The sequence below is a fragment of the Drosophila sulfurigaster genome, chromosome 2L (genome assembly GCF_023558435.1).
Source record: "Drosophila sulfurigaster albostrigata strain 15112-1811.04 chromosome 2L, ASM2355843v2, whole genome shotgun sequence".
Classification (NCBI taxonomy): domain Eukaryota; kingdom Metazoa; phylum Arthropoda; class Insecta; order Diptera; family Drosophilidae; genus Drosophila; species Drosophila sulfurigaster.
In genome coordinates, this window is record NC_084881.1 from 21,113,939 (window position 1) to 21,133,537 (window position 19,599).

General features: G+C 36.5%; 5 protein-coding genes across 5 annotated transcripts; 1 reads left to right on the forward strand and 4 right to left on the reverse strand.

The window, feature by feature from the left end:
* Positions 1-2,393: 2,393 nt before the first annotated feature.
* LOC133843962 (uncharacterized) lies at positions 2,394-9,412 on the forward strand. Its single transcript, XM_062277742.1, has 9 exons — positions 2,394-2,808; positions 4,410-4,555; positions 4,624-4,818; positions 4,896-4,987; positions 5,085-5,219; positions 6,454-6,608; positions 6,664-7,339; positions 8,480-8,578; positions 8,638-9,412. Exons 1-9 carry the CDS (start codon positions 2,795-2,797, stop codon positions 9,172-9,174), a joined length of 2,049 nt encoding a protein of 682 aa, XP_062133726.1. The 5' UTR covers positions 2,394-2,794; the 3' UTR covers positions 9,175-9,412.
* Positions 9,357-11,521, reverse strand: LOC133843972 (uncharacterized). The gene is made up of 3 exons (XM_062277753.1): positions 11,127-11,521; positions 10,800-11,068; positions 9,357-10,089 (listed from the first exon to the last, which is right to left on the reverse strand). The coding sequence occupies exons 1-3, from the start codon at positions 11,434-11,436 to the stop codon at positions 9,433-9,435; spliced, it is 1,236 nt and encodes a 411-aa protein (XP_062133737.1). The 5' UTR covers positions 11,437-11,521; the 3' UTR covers positions 9,357-9,432.
* A 627-nt stretch (positions 11,522-12,148) lies between these two features.
* LOC133850543 (uncharacterized) lies at positions 12,149-14,001 on the reverse strand. The gene is made up of 3 exons (XM_062286668.1): positions 13,635-14,001; positions 13,307-13,575; positions 12,149-12,882 (listed from the first exon to the last, which is right to left on the reverse strand). Exons 1-3 carry the CDS (start codon positions 13,954-13,956, stop codon positions 12,220-12,222), a joined length of 1,254 nt encoding a protein of 417 aa, XP_062142652.1. The 5' UTR covers positions 13,957-14,001; the 3' UTR covers positions 12,149-12,219.
* Positions 14,002-14,635: 634 nt separating this feature from the next.
* LOC133850578 (uncharacterized) lies at positions 14,636-16,383 on the reverse strand. The gene is made up of 3 exons (XM_062286703.1): positions 15,952-16,383; positions 15,614-15,888; positions 14,636-15,559 (listed from the first exon to the last, which is right to left on the reverse strand). The coding sequence occupies exons 1-3, from the start codon at positions 16,301-16,303 to the stop codon at positions 14,903-14,905; spliced, it is 1,284 nt and encodes a 427-aa protein (XP_062142687.1). The 5' UTR covers positions 16,304-16,383; the 3' UTR covers positions 14,636-14,902.
* Positions 16,384-16,959: 576 nt separating this feature from the next.
* On the reverse strand, positions 16,960-19,503 carry LOC133850470 (uncharacterized). Its single transcript, XM_062286573.1, has 3 exons — positions 19,248-19,503; positions 17,992-18,130; positions 16,960-17,929 (listed from the first exon to the last, which is right to left on the reverse strand). Exons 1-3 carry the CDS (start codon positions 19,374-19,376, stop codon positions 17,052-17,054), a joined length of 1,146 nt encoding a protein of 381 aa, XP_062142557.1. The 5' UTR covers positions 19,377-19,503; the 3' UTR covers positions 16,960-17,051.
* Positions 19,504-19,599: the final 96 nt, after the last annotated feature.

Genomic DNA, 19,599 nt, shown 5'->3' on the forward strand with positions numbered 1-19,599 from the left:
TATCTTAGCACGTGATACGAACTGACTTTGAATTTTAATTATGGCTTTTCTCAAAGGTCAAATCAATTACTACTGCTAGACGCCCATTGATTTGTAAAACAAACTTCAACAGATTATTCGAAGCTTAAAAAGACAAAAGTCAAAACTGACAAAACTGTTAATAAGAGAATAATAATAATAAAATTAAACAACAACAGACGAACAGCTTTTCCAAATCAAGTTTGAGACAAATGCGTATGTAAATGTTGAAAAATATATTTCAAAGATTACGATCGAGGTGTGTAAGCAAATCACACGCGTATGATAAATATGCAAATATGTAAAGTTATGAAAGAATATTGCTGCTGAAAGGGGAATGACTTTGACTTGAACTTACTACAGAAATGTCTTCTAAAATGTTATATTTTTAACTTTTAATTATATCACACATTAACATAAACTTTTACTTTGGCCAACATCTCGTATGCGCAATAAATAGAGCCATGGCCAAAGGTTGAAGAAATGCCGCGCAAAACTCGAGTTTTTTTATTTATAAAATAGTGGAAATGGCATCAAGACCCATTTAAAGTGCGCTTGAATAACCTTAAGCATAACTCAGCTGAGACAGCTACCTCATTAAATGAGCTTTTAATTAAATTAGTAAGCAAATCATAAGTAAAAAGGCCGCACCAACAACTCTGAGGCTGTGTTGCTATTAACACTCTTAGGAAAAAAAAAAAAATAGTAAATAAACAAACTACAAAACACTAGCGGTGAGTTCGGTGTGCTATAAACAATATATTACCCACATATCTTACAGCTACAACTACCGAATGTACCGAAAATAAAAATGATTTTCAACGTTTTTGTGGGTTGGAAGGTCGATTGCTGGAGTCGTTGCTTTGATGAGTGCTAAATGACGGCAGCCTCTAAAACGAAATCTACATCGAAATAACAGCTAAAGACTCCAACGGCTCAAGTCTAACCGATACTTTAGCGAGATGGACTTTTAATTTATTAAATGGATACGACACAAAATCAATTTAATAGTTTATTTTGAGATTATGTTGTCTGGGAACGTGTCTGGAACTTGTTTAAAAACTGCCCAGTCTAGTTTATTCTATTAAACAGAACTTCGCAGAGTTCTATATATTTGATGTGCATTTTACGATTAGCACAATTTGATTATTTGCTTAACTAGAATTTTAGCATAGCGCGTAGGTGTCAATTGTAGACTCATAAATATTCTTAGTCAATGATGTCACAAAAAACACTTTCAGTTAAAGTGCACAATGGTCACTATGTATGTCTAAAATAGATAATTTCTTAAGTATAGATGTTTTTTATAATTTATTTTCTAACTACAATTTATTTACCTTATTTATTTTTAGCTTCTATATGTTATCTTTACTTTCTATTGTTTCCCGTTTCAACGGCATTTTTGTGGCCAATAGCAACTAAGCCGGAACCTGTCTAATTCTATTAACCTATCCAATTCGCAAAAGAAAAAACAGAAAAAGAATTAATAGCTTAACGAACAAGTTTCTAATTTATTTTAATTTTAGAATGAAGATGCACATCTGCAAACATTTTGAAATTAATCTGGACTTGATCTGATTGAATCGACAACATAGAATTACTAAGAACATGACTTGGCATTAAGTTAAGGTCTATCTTAAAACTACATAATATATAAGCATGTAGTTTTAAGATAGACCTAATAAATGAATAAATGCCAGAAGGATGCATTTTTTAGTTAGATAAAATGTTTATTAATTTAATTCTTTGATTCCTGGATCTATTTTCTGTTATTTTAATTGGTAATTTCTTAAACTAATTTAAGTTTCTTTAATTTTCTGATTTTAAATTTATATTTAATAAGTTTGCTGTTTATGCCTAAAGCTCTTTGATGACTTTAACTAAATTGATAAAAAGTAAAATACAAAATTTCTAATATTTATTATATTAATATGTATACGACAATTTTGTATTTATTTTATATTTTTATTTTGCTTTAAACTTCATTGAAAAAACTAATTTCATATTTAGTGATAATAATATTAAATTCATATTTATAGTCCATCTTAAAAAAACTCTGTCAAGTTGCGCTTTTAAGATCAGCAAATAAATGACACTTGCTGACGGCACTCGAGTGGCATTAAAGTAAGAATGTAACGGCTGTCTCTCCCCCTCCCCGCTTTTGCTGCCATCGCCCAGCTCATGGTCAAAAGCAAAGAGCAATGTGGCATAGAGCAAACATCGCGGTGTAACCAACTGAAAACATAAACGTAAACAATCGCCAATGCGCAGGATTCTCTCTGCTTTCTTCTCTCTCTCTCTCTCTCACTATAGAAAGAAAAGCTTTCGCTTTTCATGAGGCTGACCAAAAGGGAAAAGCTTGAAGTGAGCATTCAGTCAATTGCAGCGAATTTGAGGGAACGCAACGTTCGAATTTTGATAAATTGTGTTATTTATTTCTGTGTGCGCGATTACGTGTTGAGTGCGGGGCAAATAGCGAAACAGTTGGCAACAGAAAGACTGTTTTTGGCCCATTGTGCGTCGGCCACGTCGACAATGGCTAATTAAAGGCAATGCCACGCCACAAGTGACACACAAGTAACGCAGTGAAATAAATACAGAAAACACAAAACACAAAAATCAAAAGCAAAATAGAATATCATAACGATATCGAAAATTTACAAATGCAAAATACACAACGAATTCAACACTTGGCAGGAAGCCAGCAAACGTAACACCCAAAACAACAACAAGCCAATACCAGCTAATAAAAAAAAAAACTAACACACGTCCAGCGATGTCTAGCGCCAGGTAAGCCTACAATTTCCAACCCCCTGAGGCGGTTTGATTCCCTAGTTACGCTCTTGCGATGCATTCAGGGCCATGCTAAGCCACTTTAGACAATCATATGAAGTACGTGCTCATATTATGATTTATCCACATGCTGATATATATTATATATGTATATATATTTGGTCGTCTAATCAATAAATTGATTTTTGATTGCTGCGACTGCTGCGCTCGTTTTCCCCATCTGCATTTTCCTGCTTTTCCTCATTCTACAAAAGGCTTGTTTTATGTCGGCGTCACACTGACTGGCGCTGTATGTGTTTTTTTTTTTTGTGTTTTTGCGTCTATGGTTACGCTGAGTGTTTACTTATTTGCTTTTGTTTGAGTTTTTTTTGACTGCGCTACCCTTTCAGCTGACTGCGGTGCGTATGCGTAATATATAGCTTTGACAGCTTGTTCTTAAATGCTTGAACAAATATTTAGGTGCTAAAATTGCAGCGTTTTCAAAGCGAATTCTTGAGTTAGACATCTCAAAGGAATTTCGTGTTTAAAATAATACGTCGTTAGTTGATTTTTTTAAAGTTTAGTTTACTTTAAGTTTATTTGCTGTCAGTTCTTATTTATTTTAGTTTATTTTTTGCGCATTTTAATTTCAATTAATTTTCTATTATTTATATTTCCGTTATTTAATTCAGCATTTAATTTCGCATTAATATCTGTTATTGAGTAATTAAATTGTGTTTAGTCTGCAGTTGATGTTAGCTTATAGTTTTTTGGGCTTTGCTTTGCTGGTCACGCACTTTGGCAAGCTAAACAACTCAACTAACAACTCACACAGCCCACACACAGACAATCCGTTAAACAGTCAGACAGCCATGACTGACATTTCAGAGTGCCATCAGCAAGTGAGTGTGTTTTATTTGCACATTATTCATTTTGTGCGCAACTCTCTGTCAGCTGCAACTATAAATAGCTCAAGTCCCAACTATTTAGTGCGGCAAATTCAAATGAAAAGCAAAGCACCTAATGAATTAAATTTGCATCATAGAAATGTAAGAAGGCGAAATGATGTCAAAAGAACAGCATGAGAAACTCAGTTAATTCAAAAAGGGGGACAACTGTTTGAGTCGATTAGCTGCAAAGAGGATAACAAGTAGCCTAGTTGACTTGATGCAATTACTTTGGCTATTCATGATTGCCAGTGATAATCTTGTTTATAAAATATGCACGAATTGTGCATACAATTACAGTTAACAGCAGATTGGCCCAAAATGTCATTACGAAACAGGACACAGCGAAGGACACTCACACAGCATGCGAACAACAGAGCCATTAAATGTTAAATGAGTCATGAGCAAACAAGACACAGTTTCAGTTTCCGCCCACAAATAGACGACGACTCGACATGTTGGCGCCAAAATGTGTGTCTGCCTTTATCCCTTTTGCGGTCTCCCGCACTCTACGAGTGTGTGTGTGTGATTGTGTGTGTCCTGTTAACCGCAGCAATGTCCACGTCAACGTGTAGGTGATAAAGCCACAAGCATTTCAACGCATCAACGGCCGTTTGATTAAAATTTAATTGTATTTCGACAATTTCATTAATGTGTCACTTTATTTTCCAGCCTGCTCGACGCACTGTGCAGCGGCAGCGGCGCTCGCTTGGCACTGGGCACCACTGTAATTGCCTACCTAATTGTGTATAATGAAGCCGCCGCGCCTGGCTTAATCTTTGCCACACTCCTTGCCACCATCTACGGCGCCATGGCAGGTTAGTAGTCGGAGTAAATACAGCAGCTTACTTTGCCAATGACTCACATTAATATTCCTGCTTTACAGCGCGCTGTAAATCGAGTTTGCGCAGCCTACAGATGCCCTATGTGCGGGCCACGAATAAATTCGATTTTGGCTGCCTGTTTCTGGCCACCTGGATGGATGCTTTGGCCGCCATGTGTGCTTGTGCCGCATTAGCTCGCACATTGAGTGCTTGCCTGGATGCCATGACGGGCGGCTTGGCGCGCATTCTCATACTAGGTATGTGTGACCAATAGATTTTCCAGCACTGTGCTATCAGCATGTCAGCATTAACAATTCATGTTGCATACTTTTAGGCCGCAATTCGCCTGCAAACGAACCCTGGCCGGATGTGCTTGGCGTTGCTGTTGTCTTTCTCGTCACTGGCATGTTTATGCTGGGTCTCGAGGTCAGCTCACTTTCCTTTCCATCTGCAGCACTTGCCATCATGTGCTTAATGTACTTTAACCACTTTTATTACACTTTCCCTTTTCCTCTCTCTACAGCACTCGAAGGCCTTCAGTTTCATCATGACACTTGGCATGTTTGGCTTGAATGCAATTCTCAGCGCCGTTGGCTGGTGGCGAGGGGATTTTGCTGCCTGGTCGGAGAACTACTTTCAACCGAATGGCATTAGCAGTGTAAGTCTCTGCATTCGCTTTTGCTAAATTCATTCTTAGATACTATAGTCTGTCAAATGGGCGTGTTATTAGGTCAGTGCACTCCGGGCCATTTCTTTCTCACTTTCTCCCTCCGTTTGGTTTGTTGTTTGTGTATCGATTTTTGGTCGCATTTGTGGCCTAAAGGCTTTCGTGACTGGCGACAATTGTGAGCCACAGGATATGAGCTTTTGATTATGACACGTAAAGCTAAACTTTCCATTCGACTTAGATCCTGCCATTTGACTAGATGTGCCAGGGAATTGCGTTGGACAGCTTGAGTTTCTTTCTAAGAATGTGCTCGACACACTTGCGGGTGAAACCTAAGTTTTCTTTTTTATTGTTAGTGAAGCGTAGGGAAATGCATGAAATATTTATTGGCATACCCTTTTGGGTCGATTTAATATTAATATTTTGCATAGAGAGAGCAGTAGAAAACGTTAAGTTGAACTGTCTGTTTGTCTAGAAAGTTTTTTGTTTGATTGGCACTTCAAAGGAAACCAAATTTAAAATTTCTTATTCGTTCATAAATTTCTTATTGAAAACTTAATGAGTTGTCAATCAAAATTGAAGTAAGTTATAATTTCATTTTGAGCTTAAGACAACAATCAAGCTTATTTATAAAATCGAGATTTTTATTATATATATGTATATAAACATATGAATATTCCATTTTTCTGGATTACATTTTTTATACCCTCTACCCATGGGGAAAAAAGGTATTATAACTTTATGCTTGCAAGAAATTTATGTAAAAAGACGGAAGGATTCATCTTCGAATCTATAAAGTATATACATATATATTCGAGACGATATAGCCATGTCCGTCTGTTTATCCGTATGGAACCCTGGATCTTAGAGACTATAAGAAATTTAGCAATAATATTTACTCGACAGCATTTGTAATGTTTGCACGCAGATCAAGATTTTGTTCAAATTTTGTCCACGCCTAATTTTGTATGAAAAAAAACACCTACTACAATCGGATCTTAGTTGCTTTGGCTGACAACCTGGTATATTTGTACTCTTTGGTATATTTAACATGTAGTACCATATTGATATACGAAATATATCCGTTGGTATATGTTTAGTATTTCGGTGATATATTTGCAGAATCTAATTTTATTGATTTTAACTTTCTTACTTGCTTATATTCTTTTAGAATCAATCCAATAAATTAATAAATTATTTTTGAATTAAACTCTTACCTTTTCAGTTATTTCTGGCTACCGCGCTGCTCTCTTATGCCTTTCCTTGTGTCTGGCCTCCACAGAATCGCAGTGGCCGCCTTACAGCTGTCATGGTTTTAGCTCTGGTGAGCATCTCGCTGCTTCTAACTGCCATTTGTCTGTCCACAGTGGTGCACTACAAGTGAGTACTCAAGTGAAATAAATAAACAACATTAATCAACAAATTTCTTCTACAGACCTCGAGAGGAATACGTCGCTGTGCCGCTGTTTAATATACTAGATGACAGCGGATTTCACAAACTGGTGCCAGCTTCAGCCTGCATGATATTGATGACTAGCTCGGCAGCGTTTCTAGAGATCTTTCCTGAGCTGTATGGCATTGTGGTGCGTCTGGCGACCTCCGAGTGGCGCATTCTCTCCAAACAGATCAGCTACGAGAGCTCAGATAGCGGAAATCCTGTGCTGGCTGTCTTTATAGCCGGAAGCCTTTGTGCCATGCTGGCCTTTGCCTGTCCTTTACAGCATCTCAGCTATACGCTGGCTGCCAGTCACATTTGCTCGATTTTTCTGCGTGCCTTCTACTTGCTCTATACGCCTTATCGTCCAAAGTTCATGCAACCCAATAGCAGTGAATCTTCGCTGTCATACAGTCGCCTTTCCACGGCGCCAATTGCCAAGAGCAACAGCAGCAGCAGCAGCAGTGGCCAAACATCCAGTTCGAGTCGTCTCAAGCGCAGCCTGTGGAATATTGGGTTGTCAAAGCAAGGTGGCTTGAAGAAACCCAAGAATAAGCAGCGTAATAAGCCGGAGTTGGAGAAGGAATGGCTGCTGCTGGGTGAACCAACTTCACCTTGTCCGCAGCGTGCGGACCGAGATGTCGAGTCCACCATACTCTCTGATGGCGAGCCACCGGTGAGTGAGAAATAATAAGGAAATCTGCTTAATATGATACAATAATTTAGGTTTCTACCGACAATTGGAATATTATCAGAAAATGCTTTTATATTATTTATATATGAGAATTTCCCTTTTGTGACTTATAGTTGATTTCAAGTTCCAAAATAAATTTGATAACTTTTAAGAAGTAAGTAAATTAAGCTTCGCAAATTTTGAAATTAAATCAAATTCTTTGAAGCCATTCAAGTAGGATATTAGATATTTAGACAACACTTTTATGCAATATATCGCTTAGTTAAAAGCGTGCGGACCGAGATGTCGAGTTCATCATACTCTCTGATGGTGAACCATCGGTGAGTGAGAAATAATGAGAAAATCTGCTTTATATGATACAATAACTTAGGTTTCTACCGACATTTCGAATATTATCAGAGGAACCTCTAATATTATACTTTTTCTATATGCGAATTTCCCTTTTGTGACTTTTAGTTGATTTAAAGTTCCAAAATTGATAACTTGAAACTTTAAAATCCGAGTAAAATTATGCTTTGTAAACTTCGAAATTGAATTGAATTCTTCGAAGTCATTCAAATACGATATTAGATATTTCGACAGCAGTTTATACAATATAACGCTTTGTAAAAAGCTCTGTGATGGCGAACCATTGATGAGTGGGATAAAAGGGGGACGTAAGGCATTAAAAAGGCTCAAAGTTCTTAGTAACTTAAATTTTTAAGGAGAGATCGAAAATATTTAAAATATTCAGAACAACTAATAGTGTACTTAGTAGGTGTAGGGGTGTAGGTAAAAATGTTCAGAAGCATTTTTTCGCACACAGTTTTACATGAAAAAAATATATATATTAAATCGAAAAGTCCTTTGAAATATACAAATTTTTAAATTCGAAAATCAACTATCTTTTTTAAATGATTATGAGGTTCTTTAGAGTTTCAATAGTTAAAGCGTTATGCAGAAAATTGTTAAAGTATTCAAGAATTTCTCCACCACTCTTGAAATTTATATCTATTTCCAATACATAACAATTTTTCAAGTAGATTATAAGTTATTATGTGAATTTGACTTCTAGTATTTAATAGTCATGCCTATTTTATCATATATAATAACATCCTTTCTTTATTCTAATCCTTTCCGCAGCCATCTGACTTTGAGTACCCGGATAAGTTCGACAAAAGCGACTCGGATACCTCCACAGACATAGACGCCATTGTGGATGAGTATCGTCAGAAGATAAAGGCAAGTTTAAAATGCATTAAATTACAGCAAACTCTAATCTCTATCATATGCTTTCTCAGGTCACCACGGCAGGACCTTTGGAGCGCAGTGTGCGTGTGCCAACAGTGAGTTCGTGGCGCGTGACGATCTTCTCGATCATCGTCATTGGCCTGGGCATTGCGCTGTGTGTGGCAGGTCTGATGTTGCACTGGGCTCCAGCTGCCTTCACCGGGGCCATTGGTGTGTTCATTGTGGCCATGATGATGGGCATTATACCGCAGTACACGGGCAGCGTGATCAATGTGAGTCCAGTGCTCTGTGGCATGAGTCTACTGCTGAGCGTGATCTTCTTCTCGGCCTGTGCACTGCACTCGTGGCCGGGAGTGCTTGTCTGGCTGCTGGCTGGACTTGTGCTGCTGATGCGCTGTGATAAATACTGCTGCAATTGCTTCGAGCACACAACCATTCTTAATGCCCAGCTGATACCCAGTGTGTCGGGTAAAACATCGAGTTCAGCAGGTGGCATGACAGCAGCGGCATCATCCACAAGCATAAGGATGCCACGACCGCCAAAGGGAGTGATTAGTTTGCCACAACGTGTGAGCGGAATCAGATGACAATCAGAGTCCTCCGAGGAGGAGGGCGAAGATCTGTTTCATGAGGATTTCAATGTGCGCGATTACGATGAGGAGGATGCCGACGAGGATTGCTGGACTGATTGAAGGACGCCTTTTTAAATGTTAGCTAGGCTTTTCAAAAATCAATTATATTATAATTAAAAGAAGAAAACACTCTCAGCTTAAAGCTAGTATTACTATGCCTTCATTTCTAGAAAATAAATCGAATTATTCAGAATTATGCAACTGTGTTTATTATTAAACAATCAAGTCTTTAATCAATTTTGCATTCTGCATTAGATACTCTACAAGTTCAGCTATGATGGACATTACTTCGGTCTTGTAGGCCGCATCCTGAGCCATGGCCAGCTCCAAAAGTTCACTACGATCCACATTCATCCAGTAATCAAACTTTGAGCTATTCTCGAATTTCAATTTCGTGCAAAGATCTGCAGGAATTTTGAACACCGGCAGACAAAGTGCACTCACAATAAGACCCACCAAATGGCCACGTTTGCAGTCCAGCTCAAAGTCCTCTCTGGTTACCTCTTCCGAGGGAATGTCCATCAATTTGAACCTAGCTTGTAGTTCATCAAAATAATATTCCATTATTTCATTGTACATTAAACGACGTTCCTCAATGCTCGAATTAATGTACAGCATAAAGTGTATATCGATTGCCGGTGTGCTGTAGCTGCATAGACCAAAGTCTATAAAGAGACAACCCTGATGGGAGTTGAGGAAAATGTTGCTCCTCGAGAGATCGCGATGAGAGAACACATTGCGCAGCTTCTTCGAAGGTTTGGTTAGTTGATCAGCAGCTTGCAGCAGCAGCTGGTAAACATTGTTCTTAATAAACTGCTGCGAAGTGATGTCCTGGAAGGATTTATGCTGAAGAGCAAGGTAGACAATGGCCTAAAGTAAAGTGAAGAAATATTATTTAAATTTATAGAGAATTATTGCCAAAATAATAAAATAATATACATAAATAAATATATTTCAAAGTACTTTAAGCCAGAAGGGACCTAACACATTTAAAAATGTAATTACTTTGCTAACTGGTAGAATTCCCAACTGGAACTAAATAGCGGCTATTTAGATTAAGTTTAACAGCCAACAAATAACAAAAGTGTTATGTGAGTGTGGTGAATACATTGGCATACCAAAACTAATCAAGAATATATATATATATATATATTTATATTATGAATTTTACTAATATAATGACAATCTTTGATTTGAAATAAAATAAAAATTAAATTAAAAATATATAAACAATTAATCGATTGTTCGATATTTTCCAAATGATTCTGGCAAACGACTATGATGAATCAGTTTTGTGCTCAAAGATAGAGAGAAAGCATTTTACTAGTAATTATAATTAAGTATGATGAATATTAACATCTGATCGTAGTGAAATCAATAAAATTAGTAAGTTAATAATTAGTACTATAACCTTAGGAACATTTTAGTATTTCTACGATATAAAAATTTGTTATATTTTAAGAATAATACCGTACTGTTATGCTCATATTCAAAATGGGTAGCACGTATCTCACAGTCAAGAACACTCGACTGACGCTTTCTTACATGTTTCTTTAATTATTTATATAATTAAATCTCACCTTAAGTCCGGTTAAGTACCATTTGTTTTCGCTGCTTAGCAGAAACTCTTCGAGTTCATTGGGAAACTGTTCTACAAGACAAGTTTGCTCTGCTCGCTCCCAAGCAATGCTTGCCGCATGCAGTGTGGCCAGCTGTTGCAAAATAACGCGATAGTGCTGAATAGTAATGACCTCTTGTTGTTGCAGTTGCTTAGAGCTGAGCGTAAGATCCTCCAACACCAGCAGATCATCACGGGCCAGAAAACAATCGCAGCTAAATTGGCGCTTAGCTGAGATAAGAAATTATTTGTAGACATTTAAATCGACACTTTAGATTTTCAAACTCACCATATTCACGCAGTTTGGGCAGTATTTTCTTGTAGATAGCACTCTCTTTTTTAAGCACACCATAGAGCTCCAATTCCTTGCGAAATTCCAGATTCTTTTGCGGGAGTGTCTTCACAAAAAACTGATGCACTTTCGTGGTAGCTGGCGATCCTGTTGCGCTCACTATGCGCAGCACATAATACTCTCCCAGGAAGCCCGCGTTCTGCTTGAGTTGCTGCAATTGTATCTCAACAATGGGCAGTTCCTTGCCATTTTGTCGTCGTAGAATGTGCAAAGACTCGTCGTGACTGATTAGCTGAGTGGCTGCCATCGTTTGGCAAGTGTTCGCAATAAACTGAAACTCGTATTAGAATTCTACACACGAATAAACACAACTGATAAGTAAACAAACAAAAAACGATAAAGCAAACTTGATTTCGTTTTTATACCCGCTACCCATAGGGTAGAAGGGTATTATAACTATGTGCCGGCAGGAAATGTATGTAACAGGTAGAAGGAGGCATCTCCGACCCTATAAAGTATATATATTCTTTATCTGCGTCAACAGCCAAGACGATCTAGTCATGTCCGCCTGTCCGTCAAACCGTATGAAGCACTGGATCTCAGAGACTATAAGAGATAGAGCTATTGTATAATTTTTTTTCGCCAGCATTTGTTATGTTTGCGCGCTGATCAAGTTTGTTTCAAATTTTTGCCACGCCCACTTCCGCCCCCCGCAAAACAACAAAAATTTTGGTATATACAATAATAACTATATTACTTGTGATTCCTGGAAATTTGGTAGCGATCAGACAAAAATTGTCGAAGTTGTTAAAGAAATACTTTTGTATGAGCAAAAACGCCTACTAGGGATCTTAGTTGCTTTGGATGACAATCTGGTATATTGTGCCGTATATGGTATATTTTGAATGTGGTACTATATAGATATACCAAATATACCATTTGGTATATTTGCAGTATTTTTACAGCATTTTTGAAAATTTGATTTATTTATTTTGAAAATAATACCGCAATATTTTGCTTTTATTCAAAATGGGTATTGGGGTATCTCACAGTCGAACACACTCGACTATAGCTTTCTTACTTGTTTAATCTATTGTATATTATATGCTTTTTCCATGACGTAATCAACTAATTCCTCAATGGGCAGCATTATCTTCTCTTCGTAGCCGGGCTGTAGTTTTATCACTCGCAAATAAAAATCGCTACGATCAGAGTTCAGATAATAGTCGAATTTATCCGGTTCCTCAGCGCGCATGCGATTCGTGATATCTGCCGAGACTTTCGTCTGCGGTTCCGTTAAAGCCCACATGGTCAAGGCGACCAGACGAGTTCGTTGACACTCGGCCAAAAAGCTATCTCTACTAATTGTATCAGCTGAGAGTCCAAGTCGTTGAAATTCTGCTTGGAGACACTTGAAGTAGTGCTCTAAACAGACATCGTAGATCTCTCGTCGTTGACTTGCCGTGGGCACAATGTAGAGCAGAAAGAGCACATCGAGAAGCGGAGAACAATATTCGGCCAACTGAAAGTCGACTATGCAGCACGATTGTGGCAAGCTATCTGTGGGCTGGGCGAAACCAAAGAATATATTTCGATCCCAAGTGTCGCGATGGCAGAGCACATTTCTTATGCTGCTCGAGGCTTTAACTAATTCCTGACTTTGACTCAGCAGTTGGAAGAGTTGCTCCTTGATGAACTTTTGAGCAGCCGGTGTTTGATATTTTGGATGACGAGAAGCCAGAAAAACGATGCCCTAGTAGGAGTTTAAGTACACAATTAATTATTGGCTAATAATAAATAAATATAAATGAAATATATATTTCTAAAACAGTGTAATCTTGATAAACTACACAGAGAGAAAAAATTTAGATTGAATTAATTTTTCAATTCCAAGATTAAATCTTTTTATTTTAAGATTAAAATCTTGCTTCGTGAATGTTCTGTTCTAGATTGAAAAATTAAGTATTCTTTGTCATGCATTGTATTTTTGGGTTGCTTTATAAAAAGTTGAATTCTAAAATTCTTTTAATTCTTTTAATTTTAAAAATGTGTTCGCTTCCCTTAAAACTTCAGAAAACTATTTGATCTAAAAGCAGAACTAATCTTCAACTAAAAGTATAATAACATTCTACGAATAAACTAAGCCCTTCACTCTAATGATCCATATTTAAGCCTACCTTTAAGCCCGTTTGGCACCATTCATTCTCGATGCTCAGAAATAGTTCGAAGAGCACATTTTGAAAGCGTTCACCTATGTTGAACTTTTCCCGTTCTTCCCAGGCAATGCTGGCTGCATGCAGTGCTGCCAAATGCTCCAAAACTAGCTTGTAATGATCCAAAGTATAACTCTCTGTGGGATTGAGGTGTCTAAAATTCTGCGTGAGATCCTCCAACACCATCACATCATCTCGACTGTAGTAGCACTTTGGATATAGTTTTCGACTTGCTGGTAAAATACATTAAATTGATTTAATTTTAAGACTCTACTTGATATGCCAAACTCACCATAACGCTGCACATTAGGTAATATATCCTTGTAGATAGTTGTTTCCTTGCGAAAAACTCCTTTGCGCTCGCATTCGGCTCTTTGTGGTGGATTATTGTATGGCAAACTCTTGACAAAGTAATGCAACTCTTGTTGGATCTTCAACTTTTGATGTTGCACTTGCAAATGCAGTTTGTAGTATTCACCCATGTAGCCCATCAAATCCTTGTCACCTGGATTTAGTTGCCAATCCAATAGCAATAAATTGTCATCGTCTTCTTTTAATTGAAGTGTGCGTTGTGCTATTAATCGACATTCCTCTGTGCTGAGTAATTGTTCCATGGATGCTGCCGGTTTTGTCTAATGTTGGTTGTCGACTAATCAGAGAGAAAAGCAGCTGGCCAGATGCTAGGCATTATCAGTTGCCTGCTGATTATACCACGATTACACAAGATTACCCTTCCTAAGCGGGAATCAAAGCTGTTTCACTCTACAAAAAATTAACAAATGATTTATTTCACAATAAACAGTCGTCAGCTGTTTGAAAGCTCCATACAATAAATTCCATACATTTCAAAAATATTTTAATTGGTTTGTAGTAAATGCATTCTCTAAATGAAATTATAAAACAAAAAAAAAACAAAGAAACAACCAAAACTATTGAAATTAATTATGAAATTATTACTAAAGAACTTATTAACTTTTTGTTCTAATAACAAATGTAGAATTGTTAAACAGAATAATGTATAATATTATTATTTATTTTTAAATTATAAACAAAAAAAGGGGAAACATTTCGTAAAAATATTAAAAAAAAATATTTACAGCATTTTTTTTTAAGCCATAAACTATTTACAGTCTTTTTTAAAGTAAAAAAATATGTACAATAGTTTTCATTTCTCTTGACTGTTTCATTAATAAAGTAAGAATTAATTTAATGTTACAATTTCATTTTACAAATGGTAACAATTGTAAATTTTTGTTAATGCCATTATTTTGACTTAGTAAGTGTGTAATAAATTGTTAAATAAATATTTTGTATTGTTTATTTATTTTTCTTTCTGCAATCACATTATTTTTGTGAGTGTATGAATGTTTATCAATTACTTTTATTTTCAAGAAAGCATATTCAGCAATCTCAACTACAAATTAATTCCCGTTGAGGTTTTCGCTGATAAGATAATCTTTTTGAAGAGAGTGCGCACGACTTCGTTGATAAAGCAAATGTGTTACTAGGTAAACGAATTTTGGGGGTGTAAACAAAGCACAAACTGAAGATAAGAGAACATCATTTGGCTTGTTTAAAGTATGTCAACTTTAATAAATCCTCAATACAATCGAATAAATAAGATTTGTAATCCTCGTGCTCAAGCATTAAATTCAACAGACTATCAGTGCGATTCACGTTACAATAACGATGAAATTCATCTGGTTGTTCGTCTTTCAGTTTCTTCAGATAGTTCTCTGGCAAACGTAGCAATGTGGCTGTAATGCAATTGTAGGTGGCACCAAACATCGCCAGATCCTTCAAAGATTGCTCAAAGTCTTTCCGTGTAAGTTTTTCCTTGGTCGCATCAATTCCCATATCGTTTAACTCTGCCAACAGTTGATCGTGGTAATAATTGAGATTGCGCTGCTGCATCTGCTTGCGATCTTTGGGCTCCACATTCAAATAGCTGGCCATTAGGAAGTCAATAGCTGGTGGCGCATAGCGACACAGTTGAAAGTCCACCAGGGCGCAACAAACATCTTCAGGCTGTTGCTTGTGATAGAAAACGTTGCCACTCCAGGCATCGCGATGTAAAAACACATTGCGATGCACAGCCGATGGATTGATCATAAAGTATATATTGTCTAGACAACGCGGCAGAACATTGGCAATAAAAGCTTGAGCAGCTTCATCGTCACGAACCAAAGGATGCGTTGCAGTCGCTGACAAAATGGCCTTTGAAAAGAGGCAAAAAATAACTTAAGAATTGAGTGAACAAATTCAAATTACCTTTATGCCTGTGGTCCACCAGTCAATGTCGGGATCCATAGACTTCTCCTGCAGCCAATTCCTAAACTGAACGCCAATTGTGCAGCGATGACGTTGCTCATACGCCACGCTGCTCGCGTGCAACGTTGCCAGGGCCTTGAGCAGAGGTCGCAGCTGCTGTTCGCTGAGGAAACGTGTGCTCGATGGCAATGAGGCGTAGCCCAAGTCCTCAATATTCTGCATAACAAACAGATCATCGCGAGTATAATAGCACTTGGCACACCAAAAATGTTTAGCTAAAATAGCAAATTAAAAATAATAAAATGCAACTCCAATCATAAAGAAACTTCACGACTTACAGAATAACTTTAATTCATTGAGCAGCGTTTCATAGAGCATCGCTTCCTTTTTATGTATGGACTTCTTTTCCTCGTAAGACAACTTGTCTAAATTTTGATAAACCGACTTGACAAACAAGCGTTTTGTGCGTTCTTCCGTCTCCTGATCCAATTGATAACTGAGTATTAGATGATAGTATTCGCCTAGGAAACCAACATGTTCAATGGCTGGCAATATTTCAAATTCTTTTAGTTTTCCCTGTTGCTTTTCATCTTGCAGCACAGACATTAAGATCTTTTCGCATTCCTCAAATTTGAACATTTCCAAGCTATTTGCACGCGTTAATGCTGGATTGTAGTCCGCTTTAGCCATGGCGATAAATTTGTTATTTACCGTGCGTATACTTAATGCCACTGCGTAGTTCGACAGCCGGCTGTCAACTGTTTACACGTTTGTTTTCCACGCTGCAAAACTAGTTTTAGCTGATACCCTAACAAATACAACTTTATTAGCTATTTACAATCACACAAAATTATGTACATTTAATACAATATTTTAGTCTCTTCCTACGCGTATTAAACGTTCTCTTTTTATAATTAAGCATCTTTTCAATAAATACCTTCTTGTATAATTATCATTATTTTTAAATAATTTAACTATATAAAAAGCTTTGAAATTCACATTTATAAATTTTAATTATATCCTTTTTTATACAAAAGCTTTTCTTTAACTATTCGTATTAAATAGTATATTATGCAGATAGAAACTGTAGGCTGGTAAGAAGTGAAAGTCTATATTTTTAATGAGTTGTAGTTTGCTTTTCAAACAACAATAAAATTATTGTAAGCCATAACCTCAAATATGAATCCTGTTTAGAAATGAGTACAACAAATATGGTTTAAATTATTTTTATTAATTTATAATGGGTACAAAACTTGGTTAGGAATTCTTGCAGTAAATAAATATATATACATATATAAATTAAATACGTTATGTTATAAAGAGCATACAATATTCGCTAAATAATAGTACTATCTTTATGAAATGCTTATCGCTTGCACAGTTCTTTTATTAAATGTCCAATAAATAGGTGAAAATATCTCTTGCTAACGCTCTTGCTCTATAATTGAAGCATAGCGACTTCCATGACTTGCCCACAGCACATTTCCATTGCCTCTTTAAATTCAGCATTATCTTCCATATGTTTCAAGATGATTTCACTGCGATCGACGTACTTAAAATCGTTTGTGACGAACTCTTTGGGCACTTTGATTACCGTTGCAGCAACAGCGTTGTAGACAACGGCAAACAGACGAAACTCTTCATAGGAGTCCAGCAGTTCAGCTTTCGATATAAATTCCTCTGATTTCAAACCAAACTCTTCTAAGTCCTGTTTTAACCAGTCATAATAGAAATCAATGCATTTGCCTTCTAAGCGGAGTCGCTGCTCATATGTCAGATTCAAATAGAGACTGAAACATAAATCAATTGCTGGTGGTGTATAGCGAGAAGTTTGGAAATCCACTAGAACAACAGCATCCTCACGTTTGAAGGGAAAAAATATGTTGCCAGCCCATAAATCACGATGGCAGAGCACATTTCTATACTTTGTAGAGGGTGAAACCTGTTGATAAACTCGCTGCAAAATCTCCTCCAATTGCGAGTTGATAAAATCAAGATTTTCACCTGTCTGATAATGTGGCAGACTTCTAATGACAGCTATAATGGCCGAGAGACCCGTCGTAAACCAGGCTATATCAGCTGACACCGTAATCTCTTGCAATCGGTGACCAAACTCATCGCCAATATTGATACCTTCATGCTGTTCGTAAATAAAACTGGAAGCATGAAAAGCGGCCAATGTTCGGAGCACTTGAAGTAGTTGCTCCTCCTCTAGCAAAGTGCTTGGTGAGTTGAGATAACCATTTAGTTTCAGATTCTCGAAGACACAGAGATCAGGGCGTGAATAAAAGCAATCAGCGCTCCACTTGAGTTTGGCTAGAAAATGGAATTAAATAGAAACGAAATTCATTTGGTGGCTGAGTAAATGGAGTACGCACAATATTGTTGCATTTTTGGCAAGATGTTTTCATACAGCCACGCCTCTTTGCGAAAGATCGCCTCCTTTTCGAGCTCATCGCTTTGCTGGGGCACGCCCTTCACGAACAGTTCGATTTGCAATATATTTTCTGAGTCAGCCTGAAAGTAGGCAACACAATTTTAACTTTGGATATTTTAAATTTTGCTTGGTTTTAATTAAATTTTATTAAATAAGCTTGTTGTATTTTATTTTTTGTAAAGCTGCACTATAATTCAAAAAATTTAATTGAATATTGGTCGAAAAATATTGATTGATTGATTTTACAGCCAACAATTTTTTTTTTAATTTGAAAATTTGTTATATTTTGTTTGTTTCTGCCTTTTGCTTTGCTGTCGTTATTGGCATGACGTTACCGTTAAGTAAACAATGTTCTTAAGCCATACGTGTTTAAAATAAATTTAATAAATTTACGGTCTCGCTGAATTTTCTGTGGAATTGGCCAGATATTGTTTTTGTAATTAAGTGTGGCGAATGGAAGTCTATTTACACCTTAATATGTTGACATATTCAGATTAAAATAATATTATACATGTATTAATTTTACATGAATAGTGGCATATTGATAAGAAGTATATTCTTATAAATGTTTATATTAGTAATGTATATTTTTCATCGAAAAATTCTTAGAATTGTAACAATTTTTACTTGTAAGGAATATAATCAGTTATTTAATCGAGACCACAACTACAGTATTGAAACGTTATTTACGTAAAGCTATTTATAAGAAGTATATTTTTATAATGGTTTTAAATGTATATTTTTAATCAAAAGATTGTACCAATTCTTGGAAATAATTGTGAAATTACTTGTAAAAGATACAATAAGTTATTTAAATAGTAGTTGAATGGAGGCCACAACCACAATGCATAAACGTTACTTAGATAGATACCGTATTCATATTTTGATTCGGTTTAAATATAAACATAAAGAACAAATAGATTCTCGTGTGACAAATATTTGAGCAGATGTTTATACTACACATTAAGATATAAAGTTGTGATGTGAAGATTAACAACCAACTTTAAGTAGCTCTTAAACAAACCCTGATAAATCGCTTAAAGAGATCTCTAAAAAGAAACATACTTACTTACTTACAAACATACTTACCTTCACTTATATTAGCGAATACGTATTAAAATATTTATTTGCGACAAGTTCAAGCGAAAGTCATTGCGACAATTATCATGTCAACACAATGTGTTTGATTCAACTTACAATGCAATAGCGTAGGGTCAACGCATAATAGTCGCCCAGATAACCAATCGCACTTATATCCCTTTCCCAATCGTAATCAACAATGCGCAGATAATCATCAGCCAACTCAAGTTTGGATGAATTACACATGTTTCTTAAGATTTCTAATCACTCAGTCGATGTTAAGAGCATATTGAACATACGTCGTGTTACGTATACGCACTGTTGACTTTAGATGCTTTTCTCACGACAATTTTCCACCGGACTGCTAGCGCTGCGCAACGCGATTAAACTGAATCGGTCGAGAACGATTTTCATTTTATTGTTTACTCATTTACCGAGGCCCTCTGAGAGGCATTCGGCATTTTGTGAA

Bases quoted from the DNA above. Each gene is read 5' to 3' on its own strand.
- LOC133850470 (XM_062286573.1), bottom strand. From the start codon at position 19,376: ATGTGTAATTCATCCAAACTTGAGTTGGCTGATGATTATCTGCGCATT. The intron at 18,131-19,247 runs GTAAGTTGAATC...GCCTACTTTCAG, and splicing joins TGACCCTACGCTATTGCATT to GCTGACTCAGAAAATATATT. The intron at 17,930-17,991 runs GTGCGTACTCCA...TCCATTTTCTAG, and splicing joins GCCAAAAATGCAACAATATT to CCAAACTCAAGTGGAGCGCT.
- LOC133843972 (XM_062277753.1), bottom strand. From the start codon at position 11,436: ATGGCAGCCACTCAGCTAATCAGTCACGACGAGTCTTTGCACATTCTA. The intron at 11,069-11,126 runs GTGAGTTTGAAA...TTCTTATCTCAG, and splicing joins GCCCAAACTGCGTGAATATG to CTAAGCGCCAATTTAGCTGC. The intron at 10,090-10,799 runs GTGAGATTTAAT...ACTTTACTTTAG, and splicing joins GGTACTTAACCGGACTTAAG to GCCATTGTCTACCTTGCTCT.
- LOC133850543 (XM_062286668.1), bottom strand. From the start codon at position 13,956: ATGGAACAATTACTCAGCACAGAGGAATGTCGATTAATAGCACAACGC. The intron at 13,576-13,634 runs GTGAGTTTGGCA...GTATTTTACCAG, and splicing joins ACCTAATGTGCAGCGTTATG to CAAGTCGAAAACTATATCCA. The intron at 12,883-13,306 runs GTAGGCTTAAAT...AACTCCTACTAG, and splicing joins GGTGCCAAACGGGCTTAAAG to GGCATCGTTTTTCTGGCTTC.
- LOC133843962 (XM_062277742.1), top strand. The intron at 5,220-6,453 runs GTAAGTCTCTGC...TTACCTTTTCAG, and splicing joins AACCGAATGGCATTAGCAGT to TTATTTCTGGCTACCGCGCT. The intron at 8,579-8,637 runs GCAAGTTTAAAA...ATGCTTTCTCAG, and splicing joins AGTATCGTCAGAAGATAAAG to GTCACCACGGCAGGACCTTT.
- LOC133850578 (XM_062286703.1), bottom strand. From the start codon at position 16,303: ATGGCTAAAGCGGACTACAATCCAGCATTAACGCGTGCAAATAGCTTG. The intron at 15,889-15,951 runs GTAAGTCGTGAA...TTGCTATTTTAG, and splicing joins CAATGAATTAAAGTTATTCT to CTAAACATTTTTGGTGTGCC. The intron at 15,560-15,613 runs GTAATTTGAATT...CTCTTTTCAAAG, and splicing joins GGTGGACCACAGGCATAAAG to GCCATTTTGTCAGCGACTGC.